At 42.0% G+C, this 15,246-nt stretch overlaps 1 protein-coding gene across 2 annotated transcripts in view; it reads left to right on the top strand.

The window, feature by feature from the left end:
* Positions 1 to 13,946, top strand: part of LOC124143660 (oral-facial-digital syndrome 1 protein-like) — a 42,207-nt gene extending 28,261 nt beyond the window's left edge. The window contains exons 24-30 of one of the 2 annotated variants that reach the window (XM_048387622.1): positions 386 to 499; positions 1,332 to 1,456; positions 4,917 to 5,057; positions 6,774 to 6,785; positions 10,193 to 10,234; positions 10,752 to 10,813; positions 12,064 to 13,946. In XM_048387622.1, coding sequence (XP_048243579.1) covers positions 386 to 499; positions 1,332 to 1,456; positions 4,917 to 5,057; positions 6,774 to 6,785; positions 10,193 to 10,234; positions 10,752 to 10,813; positions 12,064 to 12,097 — 530 coding nt within the window. In that variant the 3' untranslated portion in view covers positions 12,098 to 13,946. The remainder of the gene's footprint in view (positions 1 to 385; positions 500 to 1,331; positions 1,457 to 4,916; positions 5,058 to 6,773; positions 6,786 to 10,192; positions 10,235 to 10,751; positions 10,814 to 12,063) is intronic. The other variant, XM_046512686.2, reaches the window with a different exon arrangement.
* The last annotated feature ends 1,300 nt before the right edge of the window (positions 13,947 to 15,246 follow it).

Here is a 15,246-nt window from a genome sequence, read left to right as displayed (position 1 = left end):
CCATTCCAGAGGCTTTGCCAGGAGAGTGGAAGTTCCTGGGTTTGATCCCCGGCTGCGTCATACAAAAAGATGTTAAAAGAGTGTACTTGTTGTTACCCTGTCTCGCGCTCGGCATTCAAAGGCTAAAACAAGGACTGGTCGGCTCGGAGTTAGTTTACTGTGTCTGCGTGGGGTATTCGTGTTAAACTGTGGCATGGTATCTCAGTGGGCTAGCACTGTAAATCGGCATCAGTGCCAACTAGTACAAACAGCCACACACACACACACACACACACGTGCATTCACACCGCAATATGAGTGCAATAATCTTGGACGCAACGTTAAACCCCATTTCACCTCACCTCACCCCAAGATAGTCACATCTTAGCATTGTTTGTTTTCCCAGACCATTTAAAGCCAATTGAAACACAGAGTGGACATCACCCGAGAGAGGATCTGACAACACCAGTTCTTCCTCCGTCAAGTCTTCCTCCTATCTCCTTGGACACAGCATGGAAAGGTAGATAACTCCAGACTCTTTCAGACAAGACCTTGATAATACAGAATGTCATTTGTTGAGAAGCGCTGAAAGTTCATGATTAATTCCTCCCAAGGTGATGAGACAATAAGGGTGTGCACCATTATCGATATATTGGTAAATTTGGGTTCATTCTTTCCATGATAAGTATCACAATATCATTTTTTTATGCTCAAATAGTGATTTTTATCATATTTTTATTTAATATTTTTTGTTCAAATTCATCAATTAATGTATCAGATAGCTTTTGAACTGCAAAATTTAAATTATGCAATCTATCATGATATGTATTGCATTGTGCATTGCAAAATATTATGATAGACTTTAAAGCTCCAATACCCCTATAAGACCATCAATATCTTTGCTACACGCAACATTGCTCCGTCTGTCTTCGTCAAAATTAACATATGAAATATGAACAGATATTTAAACACTAAAGTAACAGTGATTATGTAAATTTATTGGAAACTAAAGATTGATAATCATGATGATGATATTGACTGGATGCCTTTTGGATTGGTCAAACTTCCAACTGTGTATACCAGGGCTCCAGATAGTTCTTTAGCCTTTGGGTATATGACACACGTACTCACATGTTATCATTCACATGGAGTATTGATGGGTTCCTTTGTGTTTCAATATGTTTTCCACTTCCTATTATATTAAAACCAGGTGTTTACTATCTAACAGACAAAGTGATAGTAACCTCCAGCCACGTAGGCATGTAAGGGCTAATTATAAAATCATGGCTTCCACATGTGATTATATGCTCTTGGAAAAAAGAAAGTTACTTCATGAGCTTTTGTTCATCTAGGTAGTGATGGAGTGGAGGAAGAGCGGCAAAAGTTAGAGGAAGAGCGTGAGCGTCGTAATGAAGAGAGACGCAGGATAGAAGAAGAAGCTTTTGAAAAAGAACAAGAAGAACTGAATCGACTAGAAGTATGTTCTCCTGAGATTCTTATTCCCAGAAAAAAACATCCATCTGTATAAGTCCCCTGTGGCGCACCTAAACATATGTACACGCCCCCTGTGGAGCACCTAAACCTCTGTACAAGCCCCCTGTGGCACATCTAAACCTCTGTACAAGTCCCCTGTGGCGCACCTAAACATCTGTACAAGCCCCCTGTGGTGCAACTTAACATATGTACAAGTCCCCTGTGGTGCACCTAAACATATGTACACGCCCCCTGTGGCACACCTAAACATCTGTACAAGTCCCCTGTGGTGCACCTAAACATCTGTATAAGTCCCCTGTGGTGGAACTTAACATATGTCCAAGTCCCCTGTGGCACACCTAAACATGTACACGCCCCCTGTGGCACACCTAAACATATGTACAAGTCCCCTGTGGTGCATCTAAACCTCTGTACAAGCCCCCTGTGGCACATCTAAACCTCTGTACAAGTCCCCTGTGGCACACCTAAACATATGTACAAGCCCCTTGTGGCACACCTAAACATCTGTACAAGCCCCCTGTGGCACATCTTAACCTCTGTACAAGCCCCCTGTGGCACACCTAAACATATGTACAAGCCCCCTGTGGCACACCTAAACATCTGTACAAGCCCCCTGTGGCACACCTAAACATCTGTAGAAGCCCCCTGCAGCACACCTAAACATATGTATAAGTCCCCTGTGGTGCACCTAAACATATGTATAAGTCCCCTGTGGTGCACCTAAACATCTGTACAAGCCCCCTGTGGCACACCTAAACATCTGTACAAGCCCCCTGTGGCACACCTAAACATCTGTAGAAGCCCCCTGTGGCACACCTAAACATATGTACAAGCCCCCTGTGGCACACCTAAACATCTGTACAAGCCCCCTGTGGCACACCTAAACATCTGTACAAGCCCCCTGTGGCACACCTAAACATCTGTACAAGCCCCCTGTGGTGCACCTAAACATATGTACACGTCCCCTGTGGCACACCTAAACATATGTACAAGTCCCCTGTGGTGCACCTAAACATCTGTACAAGCCCCCTGTGGCACACCTAAACATCTGTACAAGCCCCCTGTGGCACACCTAAACATCTGTACAATCCCCCTGTGGCACACCTAAACATATGTACAAGCCCCCTGTGGCACACCTAAACATCTGTACAAGCCCCCTGTGGCACACCTAAACATCTGTACAAGCCCCCTGTGGCACACCTAAACATATGTATAAGTCCCCTGTGGTGCACCTAAACATATGTATAAGTCCCCTTTGGTGCACCTAAACATATGTACAAGCCCCCTGCGGCACACCTAAACATATGTACAAGCCCCCTGTGGCACACCTAAACATATGTATAAGTCCCCTGTGGTGCACCTAAACATATGTATAAGTCCCCTGTGGCACACCTAAACATCTGTACAAGTCCCCTGTGGCACACCTAAACATATGTACAAGCCCCCTGTGGCACACCTAAACATCTGTACAAGCCCCCTGTGGCACACCTAAACATCTGTAGAAGCCCCCTGTGGCACACTTAAACATCTGTACAAATCCCCTGTGGCACACCTAAACATCTGTACAAGCCCCCTGTGGCACACCTAAACATCTGTAGAAGCCCCCTGCGGCACACCTAAACATATGTACAAGCCCCCTGTGGCACACCTAAACATATGTATAAGTCCCCAGCAGCACACCTAAACATATGTATAAGTCCCCTGCAGCACACCTAAACATCTGTAGAAGCCCCCTGCAGCACACCTAAACATATGTATAAGTCCCCTGTGGTGCACCTAAACATATGTATAAGTCCCCTGTGGTGCACCTAAACATCTGTACAAGCCCCCTGTGGCACACCTAAACATCTGTACAAGCCCCCTGTGGCACACCTAAACATCTGTAGAAGCCCCCTGTGGCACACCTAAACATATGTACAAGCCCCCTGTGGCACACCTAAACATCTGTACAAGCCCCCTGTGGCACACCTAAACATCTGTACAAGCCCCCTGTGGCACACCTAAACATCTGTACAAGCCTCCTGTGGTGCACCTAAACATATGTACACGTCCCCTGTGGCACACCTAAACATATGTACAAGTCCCCTGTGGTGCACCTAAACATCTGTACAAGCCCCCTGTGGCACACCTAAACATCTGTACAAGCCCCCTGTGGCACACCTAAACATCTGTACAATCCCCCTGTGGCACACCTAAACATATGTACAAGCCCCCTGTGGCACATGTAAACATCTGTACAAGCCCCCTGTGGCACACCTAAACATCTGTACAAGCCCCCTGTGGCACACCTAAACATCTGTACAAGCCCCCTGTGGTGCACCTAAACATCTGTACAAGTCCCCTGTGGTGCACCTAAACATATGTACAAGTCCCCTGTGGCACACCTAAACATATGTACAAGCCCCCTGTGGCACACCTAAACATCTGTACAAGCCCCCTGTGGTGCACCTAAACATATGTACACGTCCCTTGTGGCACACCTAAACATATGTACAAGCCCCCTGTGGCACACCTAAACATCTGTAGAAGCCCCCTGTGGCACACCTAAACATCTGTACAAGCCCCCTGTGGCACACCTAAACATCTGTACAAGCCCCCTGTGGCACACCTAAACATCTGTACAAGCCCCCTGTGGCACACCTAAACATCTATACAAGCCCCCTGTGGTGCACCTAAACATCTGTACAAGTCCCCTGTGGCACACCTAAACATATGTACAAGTCCCCTGTGGTGCACCTAAACATATGTACAAGTCCCCTGTGGCACACCTAAACATCTGTACAAGCCCCCTGTGGTGCACCTAAACATATGTACAAGCCCCCTGTGGTGCACCTAAACATCTGTACAAGTCCCCTGTGGTGCACCTAAACATATGTACAAGTCCCCTGTGGTGCACCTAAACATATGTACAAGTCCCCTGTGGCACACCTAAACATATGTACAAGTCCCCTGTGGCACACCTAAACATATGTATGAGCCCCCTGTGGCACACCTAAACATATGTATGAGCCCCCTGTGGCACACCTAAACATCTGTACAAGCCCCCTGTGGCACACCTAAACATCTGTACAAGCCCCCTGTGGCACACCTAAACATATGTACAAGTCCCCTGTGGTGCACCTAAACATATGTACAAGTCCCCTGTGGCACACCTAAACATCTGTACAAGCCCCCTGTGGTGCACCTAAACATATGTATGAGCCCATCACTGGTTTGTCCAGACTGGACTGGCTGTGTTAACCAACAAACACACTTTTAGTGTGATGATAATCATACCAAATCAAGTTTTTTCAATATTCAATGCTTTTGTGTTTGGCATAGTGGGATCTACCATATAAAAGAAATATGCATGAGAAGTGAAACTTCTTCTTCAAACTTGGATTGTACAGATATTTTGGTGTGTTTCTTGTTACAAGTACAGAGTTTAATGTTCTTTGCATCAGGGGCGAGATCCACCCAAGGCACACAGTAGTGCAGGAGGAGGAGAGACGGAGGAGAGGCAGGAGAAGTCAGATGATGGGATAGACCCAGTGATGAAACAGTACATGGCCATGGTGCAGAAAAACAGGGAACATGAGAAACAGGTGGGTGAAGAGGAACAGAGGGTTGATGAGGAACAGAGGGGTGATGAGGGACAATGGGGTGATGAGGAACAGGTGGGTGAAAAGGAACAGAGGGTTGATGAGGAACAGGTGGTTTATGAGGAACAGAGGGGTGATGAGGAACAGAGGGGTGATGAGGAACAGAGGGGTGATGAGAAACAGGTGGGTGATGAGGAACAGAGGGGTGATGAGGAACAGGTGGGTGATGAGGAACAGAGCGGTGATGAGGAACAGAGCGGTGATGAGGAACAGGTGGTTTATGAGGAACAGAGGGGTGTTGAGGAACAGAGGGAGGATGAGGAACAGGTGGTTTATGAACAACAGAGGGGTAATGAGGAACAGGTGGTTTATGAGGAACAGTGGGGTGTTGAGGAACAGAGGGGTGATGAGGAACAGAGGGGTGATGAGGAACAGAGGGGTAATGAGGAACAGGTGGTTTATGAGGAACAGAGGGGTGATGAGGAACAGAGGGGTGATGAGGAACAGGTGTGTGATGAGGAACAGAGGGGTGATGAGGAACAGAGGGGTGATGAGGAACAGTGGTTTATGAGGAACAGAGGGGTGATGAGGAACAGAGGGGTGATGAGGAACAGGTGTGTGATGAGGAACAGAGGGGTGATGAGGAACAGGTGTGTGATGAGGAACAGAGGGGTGATGGGGAACAGAGGGTGATGAGTAACAGGGGTGATGAGGAACAGGTGTGTGATGAGGAACAGAGGGGTGATGAGGAACAGGTGGCTGTTTAGGAACAGGTTGTTTATGAGGAACAGTTGGGTGTTTGAGAATGGGTTGTGATGAGGAACAGGGGTGGCGAGAAACAGGTGTGATGAGGAGAGTGGGGTGATGAGGAACAGGTGTAGTGATGAGGAACAGGTGGTTTGATGAGGAGAGATGGGTGATGAGGAACAGGGGTGGTGAGAAACAGGTGTGATAAGGAACAAGTGGTTGATGATGTCAAACATCCTGGATGTTCAATATATTTACAGTAACATGTACATGTATTAACACACGGTCCGAGAAGGCTTTTTTCTCTTTATATGGGAGTTGCATAGACTTGTTTTAGTATGAGGTTTGTGTAAAATCAATTAATATTACAAAGGTTAACAGTAACTTTGTTTGATTTTTGGTCAGGCAAGTAAAAATGAAGTTAAACTATTATTATTTATTTTCTAATTGTGTTTTTGGTTCTAGTTGGTTTACTCCATAAACCACAAAATTAAGAAAACATTCACTTAGTTTGTTATCATCCGACCAACAAGGTTGGCGGGAGATTTAGAAATGGGCTCCGTCCGTCCGTCCGTCCGTCCGTCCGTCCGTCCGTCACGTTTCGTTTTTTGAGCATAACTCAGAAACCGTTCAATATTTTTTCATGAAACTGTGCAGGTCTGTCAAGTACATACTGAACTGATGCCTTTTGCTCTTTAGAAATTTTAGAAATTTTTATTTTTTACGTTTCCATGTCAACAAGATGGACTTAGGTTCTGTGAGGGTAGGGTTCGTTTCCGGAGCATAACTCAGAAACCGTTCAATATTTTTTCATGAAACTTTGCAGGTTTGCCAGGTACATGCTGAACTGGTGCCTTTTGCTATTTAGAAATTTTAGAAATTTCTATTTTTTACGTTTCCATGGCAACAAGATGGACTTCGGTTCCAAACTCTTCTTTTTTTTACAATTTGACCTTGTTTGCTATGTTCCAGGACAGCTCCAAGGTTTGTATAAAAACTGTGGTTGTTGCTTGCATGTAATCACTCATATTGGGGTCCGGACCGACTAATTTGGCAGTTGTCTCATATTAATCACAAATACCAATTCAAGAGAATTCAGATCTAACCTGTAGTCTAGTGAAGGAATGGAAATACATGTAGATCTAACTTAAAGTTCGAGAATTGAACTAGGTCTGACCTAGACCTAGCTACAGTATTGCAATAACTGCATGTTGATGGAGGCACACACATGTAATTAATGCTCACACACCAGCATATTCTGAAGATGTTGTATTGTATTTTCAGTGTAAAATACAATTGTTGTTTTGTATCCTGTTCATCATGTTCATGGCACATTTGGACACATGTTTGGAACCATAGTCTAAGATCTACATGACACATTTGGACACATGTTTGGAACCATAGTCTAAGATCTACATGACACATTTGGACACATGTTTGAACCATAGTCTAAGATCTACATGACACATTTGGACACATGTTTGGAACCGTAGTCTAAGATCTACATGACACATTTGGACACATGTTTGGAACCATAGTCTAAGATCTACATGACACATTTGGACACATGTTTGGAACCATAGTCTAAGATCTACATGACACATTTGGACACATGTTTGGAACCATAGTCTAACATCTACATGGCACATTTGGACACATGTTTGGAACCATAGTCTAACATCTACATGACACATTTGGACACATGTTTGGAACCATAGTCTAACATCTACATGGCACATTTGTCAAAAAGTACCAGGAGCGATGTCCTTTCTCATTTTAATCTGATCTTTTACTCTGATACGCTGCCTGTCTGCGTGAAGGTCTGCGGACACCTCCAAAGAACAGGGGTTGATTTAACCGCTGGCCCATTGGCCCATGGCCAATTCAAATTACAAGGGCTTGCTGAAACGTAAAGAAGTTTGCATCAGGTGAACCCTGGTAGAATTTTCACCACCATTAGATAAATAAAGGGTGGGTTCTTGACTCAATCAGATGTCAGTTTTCTAAAATGATTTAGTTTCATTTTTTTACCACCTCTATTCAGAAATTATCATCTCAGCAAAAGAAAAGTGCCACAGAACACAATTATGCCCTCGATAGCACTCCCTTATGGGTGTACAGTAATTTTGCCTGTTTGAAAAAAATCTTTTTGACTGCATGTAGAAAAACAATATCTTCGCTACAACCAATGTAGTGAACAGAACAAAGATCTACCAATTATTAATGAGAGGCAATGTACTTCGACTGAAAGGCAGAATCAACAGCCATATTGAAAATGTCATTTGAAAGCTGATAATTTGCCATATCTTCATGTATTATTGTACAATTTGATATGCTCTAAGCAAGGGATGCGTGCAATATGTCATTTGCGTATATGTATAAATTATACTCTTTCATATAGTGATAATGCAATTTAGATCACTAACAACATTAAACTGCTATGATTTAATGACATATTTACATGCTCCTGTCTCATTGTGTGTATGCTTACATGGTGGTGGTCAGCAATGTTTGTCAATATATGTTCCTCTATTGGGCCTCCATGCCAGACTAAGTCCACAGTTCATTATGCTCGAGGTCATCTTCCCGAGGCAAGAGAGTTAACTGACTATAAAAGTCCAGTTTCCACCCTTGCCGAACTAGGTTGGTATTATTGAGTTAGATTTTGGCTGGACTAACTAGTCTATGCATAGTCCAATCAAAATCACGCACCGAAATTGAAATCCTGTTTGTAAACTTTCATGCAGAGTTCAGTCGATTGCAGGATTTGCAAAGCATGTGGATCGCCAACTTGTTGTCAACAGATATTTTCCAAATCTTTTTTTAATCAACGTGCTCACATGGTTTGATGCACTTCGCAATGTAAGAGCTGTTTTATCACAATATAGATCTTGATTGTCGATCAGATCGTCTTGTCTGGGCGCAGCCATTTTGTTTGAAGCAAATGCAAGTGATATCTGATTGGTCCATAGGAGAGGCATAGAAGGGACATAACTCTTAACAGCCACTGGTGGCGCTACGATCGAGCCCAGGAATTCCAGCCTAGTTCGGCAAGGGTGGAAACTGGACTTTTAAAGTCAGTTAACTCTCTTGCCTTGGGAAGATGGCTTGTGGTATAAACTTACTAAACTGTGGATAAATGGTCAGGTATAAGTAAATGCTTGCCTCTGTACCCTGATGAGGTTCATCACTGTGTATCCCTTCACAGTTTGGCTGGTCCTGACTCATTCATTTACATACCTGCTGGAATACTGCTGACTTTAAGCAGCATTCACTCACTCTGATATTTGAGTCTCACAGATGTGTTAAGTAACTACCCCTCCCTTTACAAAGAGTGAGATTTGAGCATCCACTCCCTCAGGGAGTTTGGGGTGTGCCAGATGACCCCGCGGAATGTGGGGCCCAGTTGTCACAGGTGCTGTAGCAATTCACAGTGTAGTGTTGTGTCCCTCTGACATGTCAAGAACCTTTGTGGGTTTGAATCCTGGTTCACTCTGAGTATGTTCCTGGGTTTGTCAGCAACATACTCATGCTTGGTGGTTTCTCAAAAGTTTTATAGCCCTGTCACAGTACAACGTTTTAGAGTAACTTGCACCTAGCGTGTAAAAGACAGTTAGTACTCTGTCATACATCGAGCTTTCATTGAAAAACCATGATTTTGGCGTATCCATAGCATATACATAACAAGAGTTTACCGTATATGTAACCCATGTCTAACGTATTAGTAGCGTATCACTGACTTATACATAACTTATAAAAGCGTATTGCCAGCGTGTGTCTCGCGTGTTCAACGTATGGCCAGCGTATGAGTAACATATGACAAGCGCTCAGCGTAAGGGAAAGGTGCCTAAAATAGGCCGTATGGGCAACGTATATCTGGTGTATGTATGCCTAACATATAATTCATACCTTCATACGTTCCCATACGCCGAAAATTGTGTGCATGCACAAAAATGTTTTTAAGCCTTGGTATACTACAAGGTATACCAGCATGCTTTTAACGTATACAACTTACACCTAACTTATCCATAGCGTGTTTCTAGCGTTGCCGGCGTTTTGGCAAAAATTCTCATATGTTGCCATACGTTACTGCTATACGTTGTTGTGTGACAGGGCCATTAAGCATCTAAGACCTGCAACATATGATTTCATGCTGACATGCTGTAATGAAGCTGAAATACTGTTCAAAGAAGCATTTAACAAACTTACATGAGTGAACATGTACTTTTATGCATTATTCTGAAGAGGTAAGAATTCTTAAGATATCACGTGATAGAATGTATCCAGCTAGAGATCAGTTCAAGTCCTGATGATATGAACAGAGACACTCTCTGACCACTTCACACATCTTCAGGATCAGTATCAGAATATGTTTCATGTTCATGTTGCAGGTTGTACAGAAGACAGTTGACACATGGTCACAGGGTCACAAGGTGAGAAGGGGCAGTGGTGTAGCTTAGTGGTTAAAGCATTCGCTCGTCACGCCGAAGGGCCGGGTTCGATTCCCCACATGGGTACAATGTGTGAAGCCCTGGTCTCCCCTGCCGTGATATTGCTGGAATATTGCTAAAGATGGCATAAGACCACACTGACTCACTCACAAGGTGAGATCTGGCAGCATGGTGAGAAGACATACAGCTACAAGGCCCAATGCATTCGTTGTCCATAGATAGTCCTGAAAACATATTTGTCTATTTATACCTTGTAGAAATTTCTAAAATATCAAATTAGAATGCCTATTCTCTCTGTATACATCTAAAAATTAAGTTGACTGATCATTCGGTCTACAAATGTGCTGAATGTTAAGAATCTCCTCCTGCAACAAAATCCATTGGTAGTGATGACTAATATGCTTTTTCCCATGAGGAAGTTCAATTTTAGTTGATACATTGGTGTCCCACCTGCAGTGAGATTTGTTGTGAGCCATCTGTCCAACGTGTTTAATTTCAGCAACAGGAAGGATCTCCACCCCACACAGATAATGACATCTCAGTAGCGGAAGACCATCACAGGTAAGGGTTTTCAGGGTTAGAATAGATCCCCAGCAATCTCCCAGCAGAATCTGTTTGCCATGTTGTTGAGACTTGTTAAATCACAAGACGACTCTGCCGCCCCATTAATTATTCATTAACGTTCATCACGTCGGATATACCCAACATTTTATATTTTAGTTTTCGAAATTTGATTCCTAATATTAACTTTTTATTCTTTCTATGAAATGGCTCTGCTTTTTATATTTTCATACATAAACCATATATGAAAAGAAAGAAAATGTTGAGAAGTGAACTTCTAAGTTTAGCCTATCCTTAACAAAATTATATCAATGATCCAAGGATTATTTTGATGATTGTTTATATTCTGAATGTAGTTCAATGATTGGCTATTCTTTTACTCCACATAATTCAAAACACTGAAATGGGTAATAATCTTTAGCTGTGAATACATTTAAAGTAAACCGGTTACCATTTTGGGAAATTGTATTTTGTTTTTAAACAAAGTAGAACTCTAATTATAATATAATTGTTATGAACCCTTTGACACAATTGATCTTACCTCACCGAGAATAAAATGATACAAAATAACACTTATTTTGGTAATGACGAAATGATGTTATATGTCGGGGTTATGACAATGCATATGGGCGATCAGATCTTTTGTCCTTATATCAATCATTGGTTTGTCTTGCACTGACTCGATTATTTACAGGCTGACATTATATAGATGGAATTTGAGCGGCATTTAACCATCATACCAGTCGATTTTAAGAGGTATCAAATACATGCTAACCTACCTTTAAGTTCAAATTACGTATGATTTAGGTCAGAAGGACTTTTGACCTGAATATCTGCTTTGATCCTGTTCCACCGACTTGTGTGACTCAGAGACACTGGCTCACATCTACCCAAGTACTTCATGTGCATTAGAGGCCTGTGAGAAACGTGCATTATGATGCAGAGCCCCGTGAAGATTTGGTTTAAGAATTCGTCTCCAACAACCCATGCTTGTTGTGAGGGGTGTTAATGGGACCAGGTGGTCAGACTCGCTGGTTTGGTTGATGCATCTCATTGTATTCCAATTGCATAGATCGATATGCGTGATGTCAATCATTCGATTGTCTGATCAAGACTCCATGACATACAGACCGCCGTCTGGAATATTGCTGAGTGCAGTGTGAAACAACAAACAAACAAACAAACAAACAAACAAACAAACAAACACTATGCTGCAGAAGCCTCAACTTTATGCTCTCTCTTTTTTTCAGTCCAAAAGGATCTGATGATGATTTTGAATGGTGAGGGACACTTCGAACGAATACCGCCTCCAGTGGGGAGACTGTCAACATTCCACCAAGAATTATGCTACAAGACTCAGTCATTCCTCCAGACTCAGGAAACACCTTGACTTCTTTGTATTCACCATGAAATGAATATGCAGCTATACCGATTTATCTATCGGGGGACTCTTATAGTTCATGGTAGTTAACAGAACGACCAGGATAGTAAACAAATTGACCAGTCTGAATGTGGGTTTGTTTATAGATGTTAATTTCTTCTATTAGATCCTTCTGAAGACTCAAACACTAGGGGTTATTGCTTTAACCTTACATTTTCTCATCATTCAGAAGATGACTCAGGTTTATCTGGACCTGCTCACAGGCAGATATTTGGCCCCAAATAGACAGCAGATGTTAACAAATCTTCCCAAATTGGAATTTCGAATCTCCCCAGTGATGCTATTGTAGTTTAATGACTAATGTAATGTTATGTAATGATTTTTCACAGGTCACCTGTTTTTTCACGCTATTTTGACTTTAATGCTCAATGGAAACTGTTTCAATGGATAATGGAGACTGGTTATTCTCAAGCATTGATGTTTCATATATAACTGATAATAGTAAGAGGAAGAGGCTTGAATGGTTATTTTTGCAAAATGGATTCAATGTTGAAATACTGCTTATTTAAGAAAACATATTTTAAAAATACCAATTTTCAACAAAAGAATCATTCCCCTCACAAATTTGCTTACCTGGGGCACTTAATTTGGAACCCCCAGATAAACCCCAGTGAGATGGCTGTAGTAGAGTGAAGTCTCCATGCCATGGCTAGGATATTGCTGAGGGGGGCTAAACCCCAGATAAACCCCTGTGAGATGGCTTTAGTAGAGTGAAGTCTCCATGCCATGGCTAGGATATTGCTGAGGGGGGCTAAACCCCAGATAAACCCCAGTGAGATGGCTGTAGTAGAGTGAAGTGTCCATGCCATGGCTAGGATATTGCTGAGGGGGGCTAAACCCCAGATACTCCCTAACGCACAAGACAAGCCTGAGCCATTTTACCATCATGTAAATATCTAATCTGTGGCAAATCTAAAATATGTTGACATGCTTTAATCATGTGCTCAATTAGTTTCTTTTGAAATAATCATATGATTTTCTTGTATATATGAGTGTATAAAGGAAGTGTGTATGTATACCGTGTGTAGTTTATTGCATTATGTGAACTAATAATCATAATTTATTGATGCCAATGCCCAAGGCTGTGGTCTTGTGATTATCCTGAGATTGTTGAAGGTATCATTTTTTAACATCTGATATTTTTACCATGACATAGCGTTGCATATTTTTTCTTAAAATTGAAAGTGAAATATGTTTTGTGTGTTGTGATGAATCCCTGAATGTCACTGTTGCTTATTCTATATTTTAAAGGGGCAGTAAGGTAGCCTAGTGGTTAAGGCGTTAGCTCTTCAAGCCGAAGACCAGGGTTCGACTCCCGACATGGGTATAATGTGAAGCCCATTTCTGGTGTCCCCCGCCGTGATATTGCTGGAATATTGCTAAAAGCGGCATAAAACCATACTCACTCACTCACTATATATGTGTCCTTCACATCCTTACCCTTATTGGATATTGTTGTGAGATAAACATATTTATACTTTCAAATTTAGAACTTTTTCAACAATCATGTATACTGTGATATTGTGTTTCACTGTACATTTTTCTCCTTGACACCGAATGATTACTTATTATAGCAGAACACGATTCTTGTGTGTGAGGAATTTCAAATATTTCCGTCCATTTATTATGCATGTTAGCATCTGTCATGCAGTTGTGTGAACATGCACTGTGTATAAATATATTCTTTCTGTACATTGATGTGTTATTTGTTTGTAGCTTAATGCGGCACTCTGGATATGTTATTTGATTTCGTGAATTACTGAGAGCTTGAGAGTTGAGGGGTAGCCAAGCCGAAGGGCCCAACAATGACGATATTGCAACAGTTCGTAATTCACTGTGTATGGATGTCTTCTAAAGCTGCAAGGATCCACTTGAGTTTGGGATTCGAACTCAGAATAATGATGCTTGATTTCTCAGCACTTTGTCCATGCACATGGGTTACTGGTACACAGGTTGGTGGTGTAGCGCAGTGGTTAAGACGTTGGCTTATCACTCAAAGTTCTTGGTTTGATTCCCCAAATGGGTACGTTTGAAGTACACACAACCTTGAACTGACTGGAATACTAACACATTTGGTTCATTTCTTTCTGAATCATAAACAATTCCTAATATAAAAACGAATCTGTTTCTTGTTCTTCAACCAAACATCTTTAATAAAACTGTTTTTGACTCATTGCTTCCTGAGCGCTGTTTTGAAGCAGTGAATCTACTAATGCCTGATCTTACTATTTTGTCATAAAAATGGAGTAAATTGAAAAAAATGGTCTTTACCCTAGCATTTTCGGCCTTCCAGACCTTTTTGAAAACTTAATAAAGGCATGTGTTGCAATAATCCTTCTCACACAGGCAATATAGACCTGTACATTATTACAGGTGTTTTAATGACATGGATCAGTTTATAATTGGCTGGATCAATAGGATTGACCCAATGCTGCCTATCCTATTGACAGTTTTGTTTTGTGGACTTTGGTTGATTAACAGGACTTGAAGTATGGAGAAGGTACTTGGTTACTGGTGTTCATCCTGAACCAAAGCAATCTGACTTTCTACAGAAAACACCGAGGAGCCTGGGTCACTGCATCCTGAAATTTGTTCATAGAAACCATTGTTCAAAGGCTACCTTGACACCAGTATCTGACCAAAAACTATCTTAAAAAAGTAACATACCCTTCATACTGAGGCATGCACACATCTGGACAAGCCAAAGTCGCAAAGTGTCCTTACCCGCATCCTCTCCTTTTGAAAACTAAATGTAGCATGTTGTAGGCAGTAAAATTATCTGAGAGAGGATGTCGATACATGTATTTTGGATCCCTCCCTTTTAAAAATGCTGGATCCACCTTTGCAGGGCTTTTCACATTGGTCACTTACTATGGGACGTTTGGGGGCCAGATATTGAGTAAGTGAGTTTACTTTAATATGGCACATAGCAATACTCAAGACTCAATACTTAGTACTCAATACTAATCAGAAGATATGAATAATACATTAC

This window comes from Haliotis rufescens, unplaced genomic scaffold, assembly GCF_023055435.1.
Source record: "Haliotis rufescens isolate VD_foot unplaced genomic scaffold, xgHalRufe1.0.p SCAF_7, whole genome shotgun sequence".
Lineage (NCBI taxonomy): Eukaryota > Metazoa > Mollusca > Gastropoda > Lepetellida > Haliotidae > Haliotis > Haliotis rufescens.
Note: the sequence above shows the minus strand (reverse complement) of the source record. Positions and strands in the feature narration are given on the sequence as shown.